General features: G+C 35.1%; 1 protein-coding gene across 1 annotated transcript in view; it reads right to left on the bottom strand.

The window, feature by feature from the left end:
- znrf1 (zinc and ring finger 1) overlaps nt 1-19,738 on the bottom strand; it is a 65,397-nt gene that overhangs the window by 16,667 nt on the left and 28,992 nt on the right. Inside the window, 1 exon segment of the mRNA NM_200870.1 lies at nt 10,377-10,472. Coding sequence (NP_957164.1) covers nt 10,377-10,472 — 96 coding nt within the window.

Here is a 19,738-nt window from a genome sequence, read left to right as displayed (position 1 = left end):
TAAAAAATAGTTTACTTGGTAAAATTTGCATTTCAGTTAAATTTAAAATTTTTATTCCAAATATCGTGAGACATATCGAATCGTGAACACTATATCGTGATACACATCGTATCGTGAGCTGAGTGTATCGTTACACCCCTAATATATATATATATATATATATATATATATATATATATATATTTTTTTTTTTTTTATTATTAGTCTAAAATGATATTTGCCCAAAAAATCTATTAAGTTACATAAGTTTCTACTTAATCAATGTAATCAACTCAATATTTGTTTCATGTTAATCTTATTTGTATTTATTTGCTTTAACTGACAAATGGTCAAATGCCAACATTGAGACTAAATATATGCCTTATTACTAGAGAAGAGCATCTCTGTTGAACAGGTCAGCTGCACTGGATGTTTACACTCAGTGACATTTTAGTGAGCGTCTTCTGAAAATCACGATCAAATTGAGGCATTTATAAAAACTATAATGTGGATGAAGTAAAATTTGCATCTATTCAAGCTGAAGCACTTGCACAGTAGTCCAGATGCAGATCTCTGCAAAACAAACACACCGGCGTTTCCTCCTGCAGATCCCGTCCGACAGCAGGACACACACCTCCTGCATTGAGCTTGTTATCCTCTTAAAGCCGATGACTTCAGCAGCTCAGAGGAGATGGACTAGTTTAAAGGAATGGACAGGTGTGTGTGTGTGTGTGTGTGTGTTTTGATCAGTTGCTGTTAGGTTTTTTAGATCAAGTTGTTGGTAATCACGTTTCCTATTCTCTGGATAGCTGTCAGTTTGGGTCTAGGTGTTTTGCTCAGTCCCTGAAATGGCAACACACTGTTACTTTGATAGCTTGTGTGTGTGTGTGTGTGTGTGTGTGTGTGTGTGTGTGTGTGCGCGTGTACGTGCGCGTGTGTGCGCGTTCATGTGCGTGTGCATGTATGGCACCATCTGAAAGGGCCATGTGAGCTGACCAGCGTGTCTTTTCCTAGCCAGGACTATGCATGATGATATTTTAATACCTGCTGTTAAATTTAGCTCTCAGATGGGGAGGGGGATGAGAGAGAGTTTTGCAGAGGACAGAAAAACATTTCTGCTACACTATTACTTCTTCATGCTCTTGCGGATAAAAGAAAAGTCTGTATTTTCAGCCTCATCTCTTGAGGAAATCGAACTATTACTGCGTATTGTCAGAAAGGAGGCAAATTCATATGATTCTATCTATCTATCTATCTATCTATCTATCTATCTATCTATCTATCTATCTATCTATCTATCTATCTATCTATCTATCTATCTATCTATCTATCTATCTATCTATCTATCTATCTATCTATCTATCTATCTATCTATCTACCTGTCTGTCTGTCTGTCTGTCTGCCTGTCTGTCTGTCTGCCTGTCTATCCATCCATCCATTCATTCATCCATCCATCCATCCATCCATCCATCCATCCATCCATCCCTTAACTTAAAACTTTAATTCAGTGAACAGTTTGATTCAGTTTCCCTCAATTAAGATTCCAACTGATTCAGTCAATGAGTCATTCATTTAGTAACCAGTACATAATGCAAACAATTCAGTGAATCAGTTGTTCACTCATTAAACATTCTAACTGATCAGTGAATAAGTTGTTTACTAATTTAACTTAACTTCATTAACTTCATTAATAACTTCAAGTGATTCAGTGAATGAGTTGTTCACTCATTAAACACTCTAAATCTGGCGTGTCCAAACTTGGTCCTGGAGGGCCAGTGTCCTGCAAAGTTTAGTTCCAACCCCAATCAGACACACCTAGGCTAGCTAATCAAGCTCTTAAGCTGTGGTCACACTGGACTTGTCTCCCCATAGACTTCCATTCATATGCACACAAATGCATCAGACCGGAAATGCAATGTCATGCGTCAGGTTTTCGCAGGTTGCTAAATTGCATCACTTGACTGCGTGAGACCAATCGAGGATCAAAACATGACCTCTTTGACAAAAATTTAAAACATGGAGCAAATCGCTCACTTTTTTAATGTCTAACCATCTTGTTTAATCCTGCCTCTTTTCGCAGTGCCGTACGACAGAATTTCGCACACAAAAACTCTAGTGTGACCGCAGCTTGACCAGGCTTTCTAGAGACATCTTTGCAGATGTGTTGAGTCAAGTTGGAGCTAAAATCTGCAGGACACTGGCCCTCCAGGACAGAGTTTGGACACTCCTGCTCTAAATGATTCAGTGAATAAGTTGATCACTTATTAAAAACATCAAATGATTCAGTCAGTTGTTTTTTTACTAATTAAAACACTTTAAGTGATTCAGTGAATAGGTTGTTCACTCATTAAACACTCCAATTGATTCAGTTATTGAATTGTTCACACTGTAAACAGTCTAAATAATTCACTGAATGAGTTGTTTTCAAATTAAACACTTCAAGTGATTCAGTGAATGAGTTGTTCACTCATTAAACACTCCAAATGATTCAGTGAATCAGTCGACTCATAAACACTTCAAGTGATTCAGTAAATCAGATGTTCACTCATTAAACACTCTAACTGATTCGGTTATTGAGCAGTTCACACAGTAAACACTCTAAATGATTTACTGAATGAATTGTTTTCTAATTAAACACTTAAAGTGATTCAGTGACTGAGTTGTTCACTCATTCACTGAATCACTTGAAGTGTCTGTTTAATTGTCCGATTAATTAAATGATTAAGTGTTAATCGTCCAAAATGATTCAGTAAATCAGTTGTTCACTCAATAAACAATAAATGATTTAGTGGGTGAGTTGTTAACTCGTTAATTACCCTGACAGATTCAGTGGCTGATATGTCAAATAATTCAGAATGTTCACACTTTGGACATCATGAAAGCTTTATGTATTTTTACATGCAAACACCACAATAAACTATAACATTGTGACTGCAAGTTTTAAAAAACTCCTGAAAGCTCCTGACACAAACTGCTTTTGCCATCTGCAGTCCTCTAACCTCTAACAGCATCTGGTCATGTATTAGTTCAGTGTTAGTCCAGCATGAGTCTCTGTCTAGATCAATACAGGCCGGGTGGATTAGAGTTCACGGAGCAACGGAGGGCCGCCGGCACAAACTGTAGCGTCAGAAGCCAGCAAAGTGTACATAGGGCATTCACAGACAGCGTTTACAGTCAGCAGATCTGCTGACGTCTGACTGTCACTGGCTGTAGTGGACAATAGGACAGGGTGCATTGTGGGAAATCAGATTAGCTGCAGTGGCTCTTGTGTGGAGAGTCACTAACTTCAACATGCTGGGGTCAGAGCGATAAAGAGAAGGATTTTAGTTGAAGAAATATAGAAGCATCTGTAAGGAAAGGACTTGTACTTGCTGTTTATATGTGGTATTAACTCTAGGTTTTTAACAATAACTAATACTACATCTATTTGAAATCAAAATAATTATAAAATTGAATATATATATATATATATATATATATATATATATATATATATATATATATATATATATATATATATATATATATACACTAAATTCAAAAACTAAAATAAACACAGACAAAAAAAATGCAAAACAAATTTACAAAAACTTTTTAATTAAATTTAAATGAGGAAATATCAAATAAATACTAAATAAATAGTATCAATTAACATTAATTTCATTAATTAAACAATAAAGCTTGAAATTATTTTAAACTTGTAGCTAGTTGCCAGGACAATATTTCATGTTTTTATTAAAAACTGAACTAAAAATAAACTAAAATAATAAATCAGAGATATGTATTAGTAAATTATAACTAAATTACAAAAATGGTAACTAAAATTAAAATGAAAACTGAAATATAAAATTTAATTCCATTTCAAAATATGATCAGTATACGTTAACAAAAATAAAATTGAATACAAATATAAACAAAATTATAAACACAACAAAAATTACCAAAATATTATTCATATATTAAAGGTGCAGTATATAAGTTTGACACCCAGTGGCTTAACTAGGTATTGCACTCCTGGATCGAAACACAAGCAAGCACAGGCGGCCAGATTGATGTGAGTGAACCTGACAATTGAGCCTAAATACTGATTTGAACTGTTTTCTAACTAAAAGCAACAACACATGATAGAAGAAATATTTTGTCATACTAATAGAAATTTTTGTCCTAAAACCAACACCTGAAATTTCTATTTTAGAAACAGCTTCTATTTCTCACAGGTGAACAACTTTGATCACTTCAGGTACTCCTCATAGGCTTTATTCAGTGTTAAATGCTAATAAAGTGAGTTTAAATGGCATTTTACATGACATTTACTGCCATACTATGGCATATAGTTTCACCTCAGATCTTGTAAATAAAACAAATCGTTTGAAATTGAACTGCATCTCAATGTATGCCAAGTTACAAAACAAATATAAATCATTCAGCATGTACAGAACATATAATAATATTAAAGAAGTTCAATATGTATTCATTAGATAATAACTTTACCATTTCATGAGTGGGTGCATATTCTGTGCTTCTGAATGGCTGTATTTAAATTTCTGTTAAGTTTCGTCTGGTGCAAACAGCCAAACTGCTTATCACTGTCATGTAGCGTGTTGTTTGGACATGGGGTTACAATGTGACCTTCTCACCTAATGTTTATGCTCATAATATTTATATTATTTGCTAATTAATAACCTCATGTGGAACTGAATCTGCATCTCATTTCGAAGTCTGCTGCAGTCCATCAGAAGTTGCATTTAGGTCACGGACGTATACTTTGAAAGCCTTCATGACAGAATGAATCAAATGCACGGTTTTCCAGCAAGGCAACATGGGATGCTGAAATATGGCTAAAATGGCAGTGGGCGGGTTACATTTTTTTTTTTGTAAAATTCAAGCACTAAAATTACACACATACTGTATAATAATAAAAAAAAACTAAACTATAATAAACTGTAAAAAAAAATTCTTGCTGCTCTAATTTTTTTAGTTGAATCAAATAAATTTTTCTTGTTATCTCAAATTACATAAATCAAACTGACTAAAATACTAAGTTAAACTTTGTATAACTTCAATAATGTGGTTGAAACCTAGTTAGCTTAGTAAAACAATTTAAAGCAACAGAAGAAAAAAGTCTTGAATTTTTGTCATTAAAATGTTTACAGTGATAATAAAAATTAGTGAAATAGTTGAACTACTAAATACTTAAACGGTACTAAAATAACAAAAACTTTTCAAATGAAAACCAAATTTTAAATAAAAATATTAACAAAAAATGATAAATAACTATTCCAAAGTAACTCCTCTATTAATACACGTAACTAGGGCTTGGCAATAAAAACGGCATTTATTGACCGAATACTATTGTCAATAACTATTTAAATAAAGTTCGGTATGAAGCACTATAGTTTTATTAATATGTGGCTGCTGAGCCACAATAAGCTTAGGGTTTAAGTTTGTCATTTCCAATGGAGGCGCGTGACTTGCACGACATGCATATGGGAGCGATGTACACATGTTGTGCTAGTGTCGCACTTGTAACACGTGTGCATTTTCCAGGTGTTGAGATGAAAACATCTTAAATTTCCAAATAACGAATGTATGTAAGTAGAACAAACCAATCTGCTGCACACTTTGTATGGAATATACACATTTCAGTAATAACGGCAGACTAATGACCTGAGACAAACACAGTACATCCAAACACTGCAGTGCTTTTTACTTTTCTCCATAAACTTGTATCAGAGCTGCAGCAATGGTTTGTCCGTTTGTCGTCCTCTGAGAAAAAAGTTGATGGTCCCCTAGTTACAGAAAGACAGCAGGGGAGCGTGAGCGCAGAGCACAATGGAAATGCACTTGTCACTTCAGGTCAGAATAACAACATGCGCGAAATTGAGTGCAGTGACTAGCAGCAGCCAGGAGATTTTAAATAAAAAAATTTAAGGATGTCGCCAATGTGGCTTTTTCGTTTCTTTTCTTGTGAATCCCAGCCACTAGCTCCCCATCTGAAAGATTTTTTTAGCATAGGGGGAATGTAGTCATTCAGTCTCACAATTTGTTGTGTTGCAGTATGTATTTGAATAATGATAGCCGGTTCCTTTATTAAAATCCTAATATTTCTAAATGTATTGTTAAAAAATATTTAATAACTATCGATACTGAATGATATAAAAAGTTATATCAGGATCTTTTTTTTGCAATATTGCCCAGCCCTAAACGTAACATTCATTTACTTTTTAATAGTTGTTCACTTGGTTTAACGGATTGCTGACAAGTGACACAAGGTTTAATCAGGAGGCAGACTGTACTGTATATGGAGAGCTTCTGAATGTTTTGGTGACTGCGGGTCACCTTTAGCTCCGGCTGGGTTGGACAGCTGTCTCTCAGTCAGGTTTCTGTCAGTCAGACGTCCATCCAACCCAACACAGCTGTTACCAGCAGAGAAGTAGCATGTCATCGGGTCACTACAGCTAGGACGTGTGTGCACTTGACCAGCCGATCCAAGAAAGAGCTCTCAGGTCACGTCGTGATTCATATTATAGTAAAGTAAATATGATATAATAATACATTTTTTTAAAAAGGGTTAGTTTAAATAAGATTCAGGAGTAAGACAAAAAAATATAATCATGAAAATTAATTATAGAAAACAGGTTTACATTACAATACATAAAAGTTTTTATCTGTATTATTTAAATACTTTAACATTTTAAATACTTTATTTAAAGTAATTTTTTTTGTATTAAAGGGGGCCTATCCTCCTTTTTACAAGATGTAAAGTAAGCCTGTGATGTCCCTAGAGTGTGTGTGAGGTTTCAGCTCAAAATATCACGCAAATAAGGTTTTATAGCTTTATGAAACCACTCAAGTGCAGGCTTTAATTCTAATTGTGCCATTTTGGTGACTTTTGCTTTAAATTCAAATGAGATTGTGCTCTTTTCAAAAGAGGGCGGAGCTAAATGCCTATGTGTCAGCATAGCAGCGGATAAAAAAAATTACTAATGTCCTATGCTAATGAGGGAGAGATCGTCACCAATGGGCGTGGCCTTTCTCCCTCTGATGACACATACAACGGGAAAATGTCAAAGTGTTTCTGCAGCCTGTTTTTATGAAGTGGGATTATAAAAAATACAATTACTACATTTTTACCATTTGAAGCTGGTTATATACACAGACCGCTGCTATACCATTGGGTTTAAACATCTTATAAAAGTGATTTTTTGCATAATAAGTCCACTTCAATATATTTTTTGTGTCCTTTAAAGAGTACTTTTAATGCACACACATTTGTTGTAATTTAATACATAAAAGATGTAGAAAATGTAATCAAAGTTGACTCCACACATAATAAAAAAACCTCTGCCTTAAAAGCAACCTCTTATCTGATGTAACCATGTGAAAAATAATATGAATATTTAATCACATTTAACTTTGACATGACTGATGAAAGGACTCAATAAGAACCCAAAGGAAAAAAAACCCTATTTATTTCCAACTAAATGTTCAGTTTAACTCTGATATCATTCATATTACACAACTAACATTTGAAACAAATTCGGTATTATCTTTAAGACAATACAAGCAGTAATATCTATAACATATTTTTCAAAAATAGCTGCCAACATTTGGCGGTTCATTCCGCTGTGGCGACCCCTGATTCATAACGGGACTAAGCTGAAAAGAAAATGAATGAATGAATAACTGCCAACTTTAAAAACTAGAGTGATTGAAGAAAGAAAACTGAGAAGCAAAAACATGTGGCAAACATCATATACAGTGATGATGACGACCTTGGTGTTCCTAAGCAAAAGACTTAGGGTGCTTTCACACCTACACTTTTGTTTCGGAACGTGTCTCGATTGCCCAGTTAGCGCGGTTCGTTTGGCATATGTGAACAGGGCAATCGCGCTCTGTTCCACGCCAAAGTAATCGTTTCGAGATCGCTTAAATGAGGTGGTCTCGGCTCGATTGAAATGAACCCTGGAGCAGTTTGATTACAGTGAGAAAGCGATCCGATCCGAGCGTGGTTATATCACAGTGTTTTATGGATATGTAATAGGCATACGGCTATATGAAAAGAGAATTATGATTATGGCGGGAAGTTTCGCGAGTCTCCGGATGCCCGCAAACGAGTGATGATATCCCGGTAATCTCGCGTCTCCCTCCCGGTCCTCAAATAGGCTACATCGCGCACCCTTCTCACCCCTCCCCACCGCATCTCTCCTCAGACACATCGCACACGCGCACCCTGTCAATCACCATCAAACCACCACCTCTCCTGACAGCTTAGCAGGACGCTGCAAAATAAACCCTGACACTCTGACCAATGTGAGGAAAGTTTACTCGCACGTGACTTGTTTTAGCTCTTTTGGTCCGATTAGAAACTTTGCAGTGTGAAAGCAAACCACTCAAAGAGCAAAGAGCAACAATGTAACAATTGTAATCTCTGTTTCGGAACAACTGAATCAATTCACAGGTGTGAAAGCACCCTAAGAGAGGGACGGACCAGAGGCCGCTGTCTGACTGACTATGACCGATCGACTGACCCACCCTCATTCTTCCCTAAACCCATCCGTTAGTGCTTTCCAAAGCACCAATTAACCAGTGCCCACCTACCTCCCTAAACCCAACCGACAGTGTTTTCAAAAGCAATCCAGAAAAAGAAAAGCCCTCGTGGCAGCCTGATTTTTACCACATTTTCTGATCTTACCACATTCTCATTCTGTTATGTAGGTATTTATTTAATTTTTTGCCCTTAGTTTTTGTTTTACCTGCTTTCTGCAACCTTTCTTCTCCGGACTTAAACACCCCATCGTCGTTGTAACAGTCCATGTTTTGTTGGTGTTTTGTTAAGTTCTATGTTTTCATTTGTCACGCTCAGTCATTTGAGTTTTCTCTTGTTAATTACCACGGTTATTGTCTCCACCCCTTCATCATATTGTTTAACCTAATTGTTTGCACTATATATATATATATATATATATATATATATATATATATATATATATATATATATATATATATCCCTTTTGTTAAGACATTTGTCGTCAGTCGTTTACATTACTTCTAGGATGTCTCAGTGTTCACCCTATCTGTGTTTTGTTTTGATTTAATTTGAGTTCAATAAACCTGCAAGACTGCATTGGGATTCTCACATTTGCTTCATTCCTTGCACTACACATCAGATGTGACAGACGCAGACAGTTCCGCTCTGTGTCTCAAGTCCGCCGACGTAAGCGGCATGCCACTGGGCAAACAACGGAAAAGCCATCCACACTGAGGTAAACAGTCAGCTGGTAGCATGTAAAGAAACAAAAGCCGTCAACATCATACTGACATTGGATAAACGTTGGTTTTAAAGATGAAATGAAGCCATATGTAACTCTGGCTACATAATTTATGCTCTCCAGAAATGTGTACGGGGCTATGTAATCACAATGTTTCAATTGTCCCAAAACCAGCAAAGGAAACTCTTGACTGGTTTCAGAAAAGAAAATAAAGCTGCTAGAATGGCCCAGCCAATGGTCAGGATTGATAGACGAGAACCAAAGGAACCGTCAACATTTTTAGAATGTTAAATTCTGGGAAACAAAATTACACCTGAGCATTGCATGGAATCATAAAACTGTCATTAACAAAAATTACTTACTTTATATACATTATAAATATACATTATAAATATATATACAGTAGAAGTCAGAATTATTAGCCCCCCATTGATTTTTTTTTTTCTGTTTTAAATATTTCCTAAATGATGTTTGACAGAGCGAGGACTTTTTCATAGTATGTCTAACAATATTTTTCTTCTGGAGAAAGTCTAAGTTTTTTTTTTTTTTACTAAAATGAAAGCAGCTTTTAATTTTTGAAACACTATTTTAAGGAAAAAATTATTAGCCTCTTTAAGCTATACTTTTTTTAGATAGTCTACTGAACAAACCATCATTGTACAATAACTTGTCTAATTACCCTAACCTGCCTAGTTAACCTAATTAACCTAGTTGAGCCTTTAAATGTCACTTATTAGTCACTGTCATCATGGCAAAGATAAACTAAATCTGTTATTAAAAATGAGTTATTAAAACTATTATGATTAGAAATGTGTTGGAAAAATCTTCTCTCCGTTAAACAGAAATTGGGGAAAAAAACAGGGGGGCTAATAATTCAGGGAATCTAATATTTCTGTTTTTAACTGTGTATAAATACTTTTAAGCATTTCTAATTGTTATTACACCTTTTTAAATATATTTACCAGGAAAAATCATGACAGTAATTATTTAACCTCTTGTATTATCCAGCCTCCGATATGCTTTCATCCCACACTTAGAAAACAGCTAGAATGCTTAATATTCAAAAACAAATATTTGATTCACAAAATTCGATATCCAGTTGACCACTTTTTAAAGGTGTCTTACCGTTGTATGAGAGGCGGGGCTTGCTCAGACACATGATGAAGTGAACCTCCATCTCATTGGATGCCACTGATTTGGAGCAGACGGGACACTTGAATCCTGGAGAGGAAAGAGGAGACAGTGTTGTCAGGATGAGCCGTGACAGTGATGCAGCGCTCTTATCACTGCCAATGCCATAATCCTGCACAACACAATCCTGTGTTCCTGTCGCCTCGCGGGCAAACGCATTAGATTCGCTGTTAGTCACTTTGTTGACGGGAAGCTTTTTTAACTTAAACTTACACTTTATACACACACATACATCAGTGTCAGATATTCACCAGTGACTTTGACATCGGTAGCAGAAAACATTGTGTTTTCTTAGCCTAGACTACTGCTTTATTTGCTTCAGACATTTCTCTAAAATCTAAAAGAACTGTTCTTATGTTTATTATAAAATCGAATCAATTAATTTAAATGTATTTATTATGTAGTATATGCATATTATTTCCTAACTTTTTACTGTTATTGATCGATTAAATCCATTCTAGCTGAATTAAAGTATTTATATTTGTATTCATTTTAGTTATATTAAATGTTCATAAAAATAAAAAAAAATAACTTTTATCAAATTTGACCAAGCTTAAGCTGTTTAAAGATTATGTTTACCCTTAAAGAGTGGATAATGATAAGAGATATAATTTAATGTAGTTTGTGTTGAAAATATTATCAAGACCAGGGGTATCCAATATGTCAATCGTGATCTACCGGTGGATCGCAAAGGTAGCCTGGGTAGATCGCATGGCATAAAAACAGACGTCAGCCTATCATCCATCCTCACTGAAATTTGTCGCTTGGTTGACATACAGGGGAGCCAGTTTAATATCTGACCTTTTAAGTTTAACGAAGTTAGCGCAGTTAAGTCCAAATATTGTTTCACCATGACTGATGATCATTTGGTAGTGTGCTTGAGGCTGGTTATCAGCAGCTACTGTCTGGCCTATGCTTTCTTAGCTGACTCCATGCAGTGCAAGTCATCAAAGTATGGTAATGACAAAAATATGTAAAGAGTTGTAGGCTATTGCACAATATGGGTTCACACAATAATGCAAGGTACATTAATAAATACTGTACAAATACAGAATCTCCAATTTGTTTATAAATAAATATATGTTATTAGGTAGATCATTTTGACTTGGTCATTTTATAAGTAGCTCGCATCCTGCAAAAGTGTGGGCACCCCTGATCTAGACCTAAATAAAACCTATATTCAAATTATTGTTTTGAAATATTGGATTTATGATTTCATGACTCGTGTCTCCTAGGATTTATTGAATTATTAGGATATAAAAAGGACCAAGTCATTATTTTTTCTTACAGTTGCAGCTAAAAAGTGTGATTTTGACTTCAGCCTATTATTTTAAAACATGCCAAACATATTTAATTAAATATTATTATTCATTTAAAACAGTACAAACAACAGATTTTCTCTAAAAAGTAAATGGAACTTTTTCAAGTAACAATAAATGTCCATTTTTAAAGAATCAAATATTAATGAGCAAAGACAAATTAATTTCAGCTTCACAACATTATTATAATAATGGATATTCAAAATATTAGTGTTATTGGTGGGTTTTTAGCTAATCTAACAAATTTATATGTTAGGAAAAATACTGAATAAAAAAAAAAACTAAACAAAGACATTAGAAATTAAGAAAATTAAAAATCTAAAAAAGTTTGTTAAAATTTGGCAATATCTTGCATGAATTAACCTGCACTATTTAATTTAAATTGTACATATTCATTTCACTTTGTTGCACTAATTCAACTTGAATTGTGCATATGCACTGTACATACACATTTGTAATTATGTTCTATCTGCATACCTCTGATTATTAATAGCAACCTGTGTTCATCTATTGTAAATAACTGTTCATATTTAATACAAATGTTTATAGTACATCCATCTGCACTGCAAAACCCAAAATGTTTAGGTAACTCAAACCATTTGAGGAAACCAATGGCAACAAACCATTTAAATTCAAAAACTAATCCTAATGAGTACTGTAAGCTTAATCCAATTGATTTAAACAAAGCAAGTTTAGCACAGTAAACCTAATAAATAAAGAGAACTCAAACCAACTGAGTACTGTAAAATTCAATACGCTTAAGCAACTCAAACCGTTTGAGGAAACTGATTGCTACAAACCATTTGAGTTAAAAAACTAATCTATATGAGTGCTGTGAACTTGCTCCATTTAAGTTGAAGGAATGAGGTATTTAATAAACTCATTACCTTCAACACTGAGTTCAACACTTTTCAAATGAGTAGAATTAACTCTCAGTTAATTTTGAGTTAACTAGTGTGTACACATCACCATAGTTTCTCCAGAGCTGCACTTTATAACTTATACCTGTGTCCTGCACTTGCTGCTATTGCACTCCTGGTGAGACCTAAACTGCATCTCATTGCTTAATGAATTTAATTGTAATCATTATGGTGGCTTAAGAAATCCAACATACTGTTATACTACATAATTATATTGTTCTTCTTCTGTCTTCTTAAATCTGAAACTATTTTAAGAACCCATCTCCTCCTAGACTGTTCATACTACAACCACCAAACTAACTCCAAACCTCCAAGCTATACTGAATTAAGTCCCTATATCTTTTCCAACTGATCCGACTTACGGTTTTCCGAAAACTTAAAGTTGGGCTCATTTAATTGACACTAAAAATCTGCCAATCACTGATGATCTTTCAGCTTAATAGCCACACCCTAGCAACCACTTACAGCACTCTAGCAACTGTCCCATACACTAGATTGTAAAAAACTGCCATTGACTTTGCATTGGACACACTAACAATATACTAATCCATACTAGATACATACTAAGGACATTCTCATTCATACTAACTTCATGCTAATAACATGCTAGTTTATACTAGCAACATGCTATCAATATGCTAATTCATTCTAGAACCATGCTAACAATATGTTAATTTATGCTAGAAACATGTTAGCAACATGCTAATTCATACTAGAATCTTGTTAATTTATGTTAGCAACTGTCTAGCAACCACTCAGAACCCCAAAACCCAAATTCTGAGTGTTGAAAAACCCTGTATGTGACTTCTTATCTGATAATATTTACGAGTATACATGGCAGGTCCTCCTAAAACACCTCAACATTTTAATACCAATGTCATGTCATTTGTCATAAATCACCAAGTTTCATACACTCATACTGTTAAGCACATCATAAAATGGCAGTAAAAAAACATATATTCACCTTAACAGTACAAACAGTCAAGAAATGTAAGCTTTTAGTTACAGCCTGAACCCCTTCAGTGATAAACTAGCATCAGATCAGCAACTGAATGGAGCCTGTGCTAACATCCTGTTCCCTGACATCAACCATAGGCCCAGAGGGGAAGACAGAACGACAGAGCCATTCACACACTCAATCCCACTGAGCCCGTCGGTGTCCTTCATAAACACAGACGCAGCGGCAGGTCACTGAGCCTCTGTTTGGCACCACACTTCCCCACCATCAAGCCTAAAGCCCTTGTTTTGGACAGAAAGCAAAGTCTACGGGGCTTTTTCACATGCTTCTTGTTCATGTTTCCCAATGGACTGTACTCTAGGGTGAGAAGCTGAAGCTAAAGTGTTCCTTCTAGACTTTGATGAATGAATTTACAAACTACTTGAAAACTTGCCACATCAGCATAGATGTATATAAAGCCATATGGAGAGTGTGGGGACTTCCAGAGGAGAAGGTGCAGGTGTGGTTTTGAAACTGTATTGAATTTGAGGGATCAGCCTTGCTGAAAAGATTTGAAACTAAGCAAATTACTGCTCTATGAGAAAACTACAAGCTTTTTTTGGAATTTATTAAGTTCATGAAGGAGTACTTAAAGTGCAAGTGTCCTAAATATTGTGTTAGAATCCCCTACAACAGGTTTCAATGCATGTAAGGTCACAAATCATTGACATTTTATGAAAAAGAACGTGCATTTCATGTTAGAATAGACCCTTTTTAGAGTTATGATTTCATTCATTCATTTATTTTCTTGTCTTCTTAGTCCCTTTGTTAATCCAGGGTTGCCACAGCGGAATGAATCGCCAACTTATCCAGCACATTTTTACACAACGGATGCCCTTCGAGCCGCAACCCATCTCAGGGGTTGCACACACACACACAAACACACACTACAGACAGTTTAGCCTACCTAATTCACCTGTACCGCATGTCTTTGGACAGTGGGGGAAACCGAAGCTTCTAGAGGAAACCCATGCGAACGCAGGGAGAACATGCAGAAAGGCTATCTGAGTCGAGGTTCGAACCAGCGACCTTCTTTCTTTGAGGCGACAGCACTACCTACAGCGCCACTCTATATTTCTCATGCTCTTTTTGGACTGTTTACATTGAAGGACAGCTACATTACATTCTGACAATGGATTTTCTTTTTTTTTGAAAAACCCTGCTTTTTAAGAGGATGCTGGTTTACAATCGCTTGGAGGGTGATTTCATTTTTTTATAGAAATTATGGACATAAAGGAAAGACAGATTGGATATTTTGTAGAGAAAGGCTCTGTGTGTTCATGATGTGGAACCTTGGTTTGAGGCTGATATTGTAAAATCTAATTAACAGCAGTTTTACAGCTTCTGTTGATAATTATTTAGGGCGAGGACAGGTTGTTTGCCTTGTGGGGAAAGCCTGAAAGGTGAGATCTTTCGATTTCTATTGATATTTCTGTTTTAAATACGGCAGAAGAATGCATTTAAGAATAGTCTTGGAATTAGTATGAATAAATCATTATGAATGCACTGGGAAAGTACAATTCGATAAGTAATACTTCACATTGTATGCCATTGTTTTGTTGCAAAGTATCTTTGGTGGTAAATCAAAGAGTACATTATAGTTCCTGCCCTTCTGAAAGTGGTTTCCCTTTCATTTTAACAATAGGGATATTTAAGTCTTCAATGACATTTTATTAACCATGAACATTACATGAGAATGAGAACATTACAAGCTTTAATTTGAAGGCGATGTGATGTGAATAGTACAATCCAGTGAAATATGTGGAAAAATATGAAACTATTCTCATTTAAAGTTGTTTGTATCTAGGGCTGTGCGATTCATTGAAATCGTAATAGAAATTACGCACGAAACCATGCACTGTTTGTAATGCGCACTTCAGTCCCTACTGATACTTCTCCTGCAGAATGCTATTTGAGCCAATCATAACACACCATGCCTAAACAGAGCGTGAGAACAGGAGACTGAGCTTAATGACAAATAACCTGCATAAACAGGGATGATGAGTTCAGCACAGGAGGACTTGATGCCCAAAAAAAGTCAACATCTGTGGTGTGGGATCACTTTGGATACAGGAAGGCTGATGTTTCACAGAACTAGGTAATTTTTAAGACCTGTCAGTCACATATTGCATCTAAAAGCTTGAGGAATGTACAAGGCGCATTGCTTCCTTCAGCCTTTTCAATGTGATTTGCGCTCCTTTGTCATTGTTAAGTAAAAATCAATTGTTTTTTGATGACAAACTAACAAAACATGGATGCAGCTCTGATACAAGTTTTATTTAAAGAGAAAATTTAAAGGCACTGGATGTTTGGGTGTCCTGTGTTTTATAAAGTTTGAAGCTGATCGGTTAGTTCTTAACTTGGCATTCTGAAAAGCTGACATGTTTTTAACTGAGACCGCCTGGAATATGTGCATTGCTCCCAATATGTGCGCCAGGTAACGAACTTGTACATGCAAAAGACACAATATGTGAACAGCAAAAAACAAAAACAAACTGTGGACACTTAGCAAAGTACACGCAACTACTTATGATATGTGGTCAAGTAGATCTTTGGAGCCTTACTTGAGTTGGACGGCGCACACACTAGGCATGGGATGATAACCATTTTTAAGGTTTACAGTGAATTGAAAAGATCAAGGTTTAAATACCGCTAAAATGTTCTGTTATACCGTTTCCAAGGTACAGTATATGTAAGGTTATATAATGTATTTTTTATATTTGTAGAGAAATCAGTGTTTTTGAAACTAATGAAAACAGCAGAAGACAATGATTTATTTGAATTATTTAGCTGGACATGTTTACTGTTCCAAAATATATTAAATGTTTTCTTAAAATAAAAAAAAAGTGTTAAATGGAGAAAAAGTGTATATATATATATACAGACATTTTTAAAAGAACATAATTTAGAGAAGCAATCATAATAATGTGATATTGTGAAATCGTGGCATTTTTATCCAAGGTTATCATACCTTCAGAAACATACCTTCAGCGGCCCATGCCTAGTGCACACTCACACTAGCCTGTTTATTTATTTTGCCAGAGGTTTGTTTTAGACATGTTACAGGTCTTTGTTTAAGATCTAATTGTTTTCCTTTGGAAATAAGTTTTAGATTCCTACTGTAAAACATTATTGCAATATTGTTCAAGAAAATCATGATACTGTAGGTTTTGTATCACACTATTTGTATCTATAAAACAAAAACATAATTCAAGTTTATTACAAAATATGCACATATTAAAGGGGCGGTCCACTACGATTTCATGTTTTAAACTTTGTGTACATGTGTACTGTGCATATTTAAGTATATAACTATTAATACACACTGTACATAAATTATTCAAACAAGTTTGTAAATCTTGATTGTAATTACAATGTAATGACATTCAAGAAAAAAGTTTGTAATTACAGATAAAATGTGCAGTGTAAATGTACACTATATCACACAAATGACTATATATGAAACTATATAAAACTAGAACACAAATACTGTACATGAAATACACACATTTAAAATAGTTGCATAGATGTAATTACAATGTTATAATAATGTAATTACAATGTTATTATTTAGTAATTATAATATATTGACAGTGATTAAATCCAAAATAAAAGTTTGTAATTACATATGTACTGCATATATTTACATTTAAATGCACAAATGCTGTACATTAAATATATAAAGAAAGATTTGTTTATAAATATGATCTTGGCAGTAATTACAATGTAATGACATAGCAAATAAGTTTGTAATTAAATGTGTATTGTGTATATTTATGTATACAACTATAAACAACCAGATACTGTACATGCAATATACAAAGAAACATACATTTCATTTTACAGAGCAGTGTTGAGGTTCAACTGTGTGTTCTTCATTTACTGTCTAATTCAGGCACAGACTGATATGGCTAACAGCAACTGTTTACACAGCGCAAATGTGCGGACTTCTGGGGGCGTGACGTGGAGCCAATCTGCAAATCACAGCGCATTATGTTAGATGACCAATCAGAGCCTCTTGAGGGCTTTTCGGAAGAAATAGGAAATATGACAGTCATTTTCATGTTAGTAGCTGTATATAATCAAAGATATATGGAAAAGAATAACAATAAGATTTTCTACAAATGAAGCATGAGCACACATTGCTTTGCATCTTATAAACACAAACAAGCCTTAATAAAACCCTGTGGACCAGCCCTTTATAGTATTTTGAGAGTGTACTTTTTGTTCAGTCAATTTATTGTTATAATTAGTAATAATCTTGAAAAGTCAGTTTTGTGTCACAGAATAAATTACATTTTAAAATACAAAAGAGTTTTTTTAACTGTAACAATATTTCACAATATTATTGTTTACAACTCAATTGAATTTTACCTTGTCTTGAACATAAAGAGAAAAAAGCAAATTAGTGTAGAACAACTTAGTAAAATAAAGATACATTTTTATTTTTGTGTAAACTTCAGTGAAAGATAGCAGGTGTAGAAAGTCTAATGACCAAAATCAGCCATGCCAGAAAAAGAGACAAAGAATAAGAACTCTAATGCCAAAATGCAGAGTCAGTAAAAACAAGGCACAAAGTAAATGCAAGGATGAAGACAGCCCCATCTGTCAATATGACCCAGGTTCGATACTCTCCACCCTCCCAAGTGCATCTTCGCTTAGCGAAAACCCCAACCCCCAAATATACCCCAGCACCCATGATGAAGCCTGACCCAATTTTCCCAAGGTTGCTATTTTCAGGCATTCCTAGGGGACAGATGGAAAGAGAGAGAGAGAGAGAGAGAAAGAGAGAGAGAAGGGAGGAAAGAAGACTGAAGTGGAAAATGGAGGTGTGGAAATCTCTGACAGGGATGTCCCATCTCCTAAGAGGTGTGATTCACCCAAACAAAGCTACTGAAGGGGGGCGACGGGCTTCCATCTGTCAACACACAGAACTCAAGTCTCACATTCGACAGAGGCCAACTGTCTCCACTACCACAGGCATTGCATAGCACCGAAAATATCAACAGCAGCTCACTACCGCAACAACACAGAGCAGACGTTTTTCATGCCAAACCGGCCATAATCACAATGAGCTTATGAGATCAAGTCATTAAACTTATTAAAGTTGTTTGTGGAGGACCTTCGGCTGGCCTTGTTTGAGTATATTGTTGGATTTTCGTGTCAAAGATCTTTGTGCGTAATCTCATATTCAGTCATTTCAAAATTGAAGTCTTTTTTTTGTTGCTAATCACTCTCTGGTCAGCTCTTAACTCGTTGATATTGAGTCAGTGAAATTAACTCAGGAACTGATTTATCTAGTGAATGAATCATTCAGACTAGTCTAAAATGAATAATTACAAGTAAAAATGCAACCCAGGCTCATTATTGAAACGTACCCCTGTATATATTTCTGGAGAGCACAAAATGCATCCCAGGACTTACGTTTTTTTACTATTTTTGTTTTCGCGAATCAACCAGAGGTTGCTGTGTACGCTTTTTCAGATCTCAAATTTCTCGCAAGTGCCATTCAGGCCTGCTATTCTCACATAAATCCACCAGAGGCCACTGTCGACTGACTGAATGACTGACCGACCGATACCCCCATCCACCCCTTTCCTAAACCCAACCGATAGTGTTTTCAAAAGCACCGATTAACCTGCCCACTGCCTTCCCTAAACCCAACCGATAGTGTTTTCAAAAGAAATCCAAAACAAAAAGCCTGTTTTTATTTCGGCTAGAATAAAAGCAGTTTTAAATTTTTTAAAAGCCATATAAAGGTGAAAATTATTAGCCCCTTTAAGCTATATATATTTTTTCCAATAGTCTACAGAAGATACATCATAATACAATAACTTGCCTAATTACCCTGGCCAACCTAATTACCCTAGTTAAGCCTTTAAATGTCACTTTAAGCTGTATAGAACTGTCTAGAAAAATATCTAGTCAAATATTATTTACTGTCATCATGGCAAAGATAAAATAAATAATAACTAATAATTCTGACTTCAACTGTATATTTAAAATGAAAGTGTTACATATAAACGCACAGCACTATAGTAATAGTATTCCCATTTTATC

This window comes from Danio rerio, chromosome 25 (assembly GCF_052040795.2).
Source record: "Danio rerio strain M-AB ecotype USA chromosome 25, GRCz13ab, whole genome shotgun sequence".
Lineage (NCBI taxonomy): Eukaryota > Metazoa > Chordata > Actinopteri > Cypriniformes > Danionidae > Danio > Danio rerio.
This window is presented reverse-complemented; position numbering and strand designations above follow the sequence as displayed.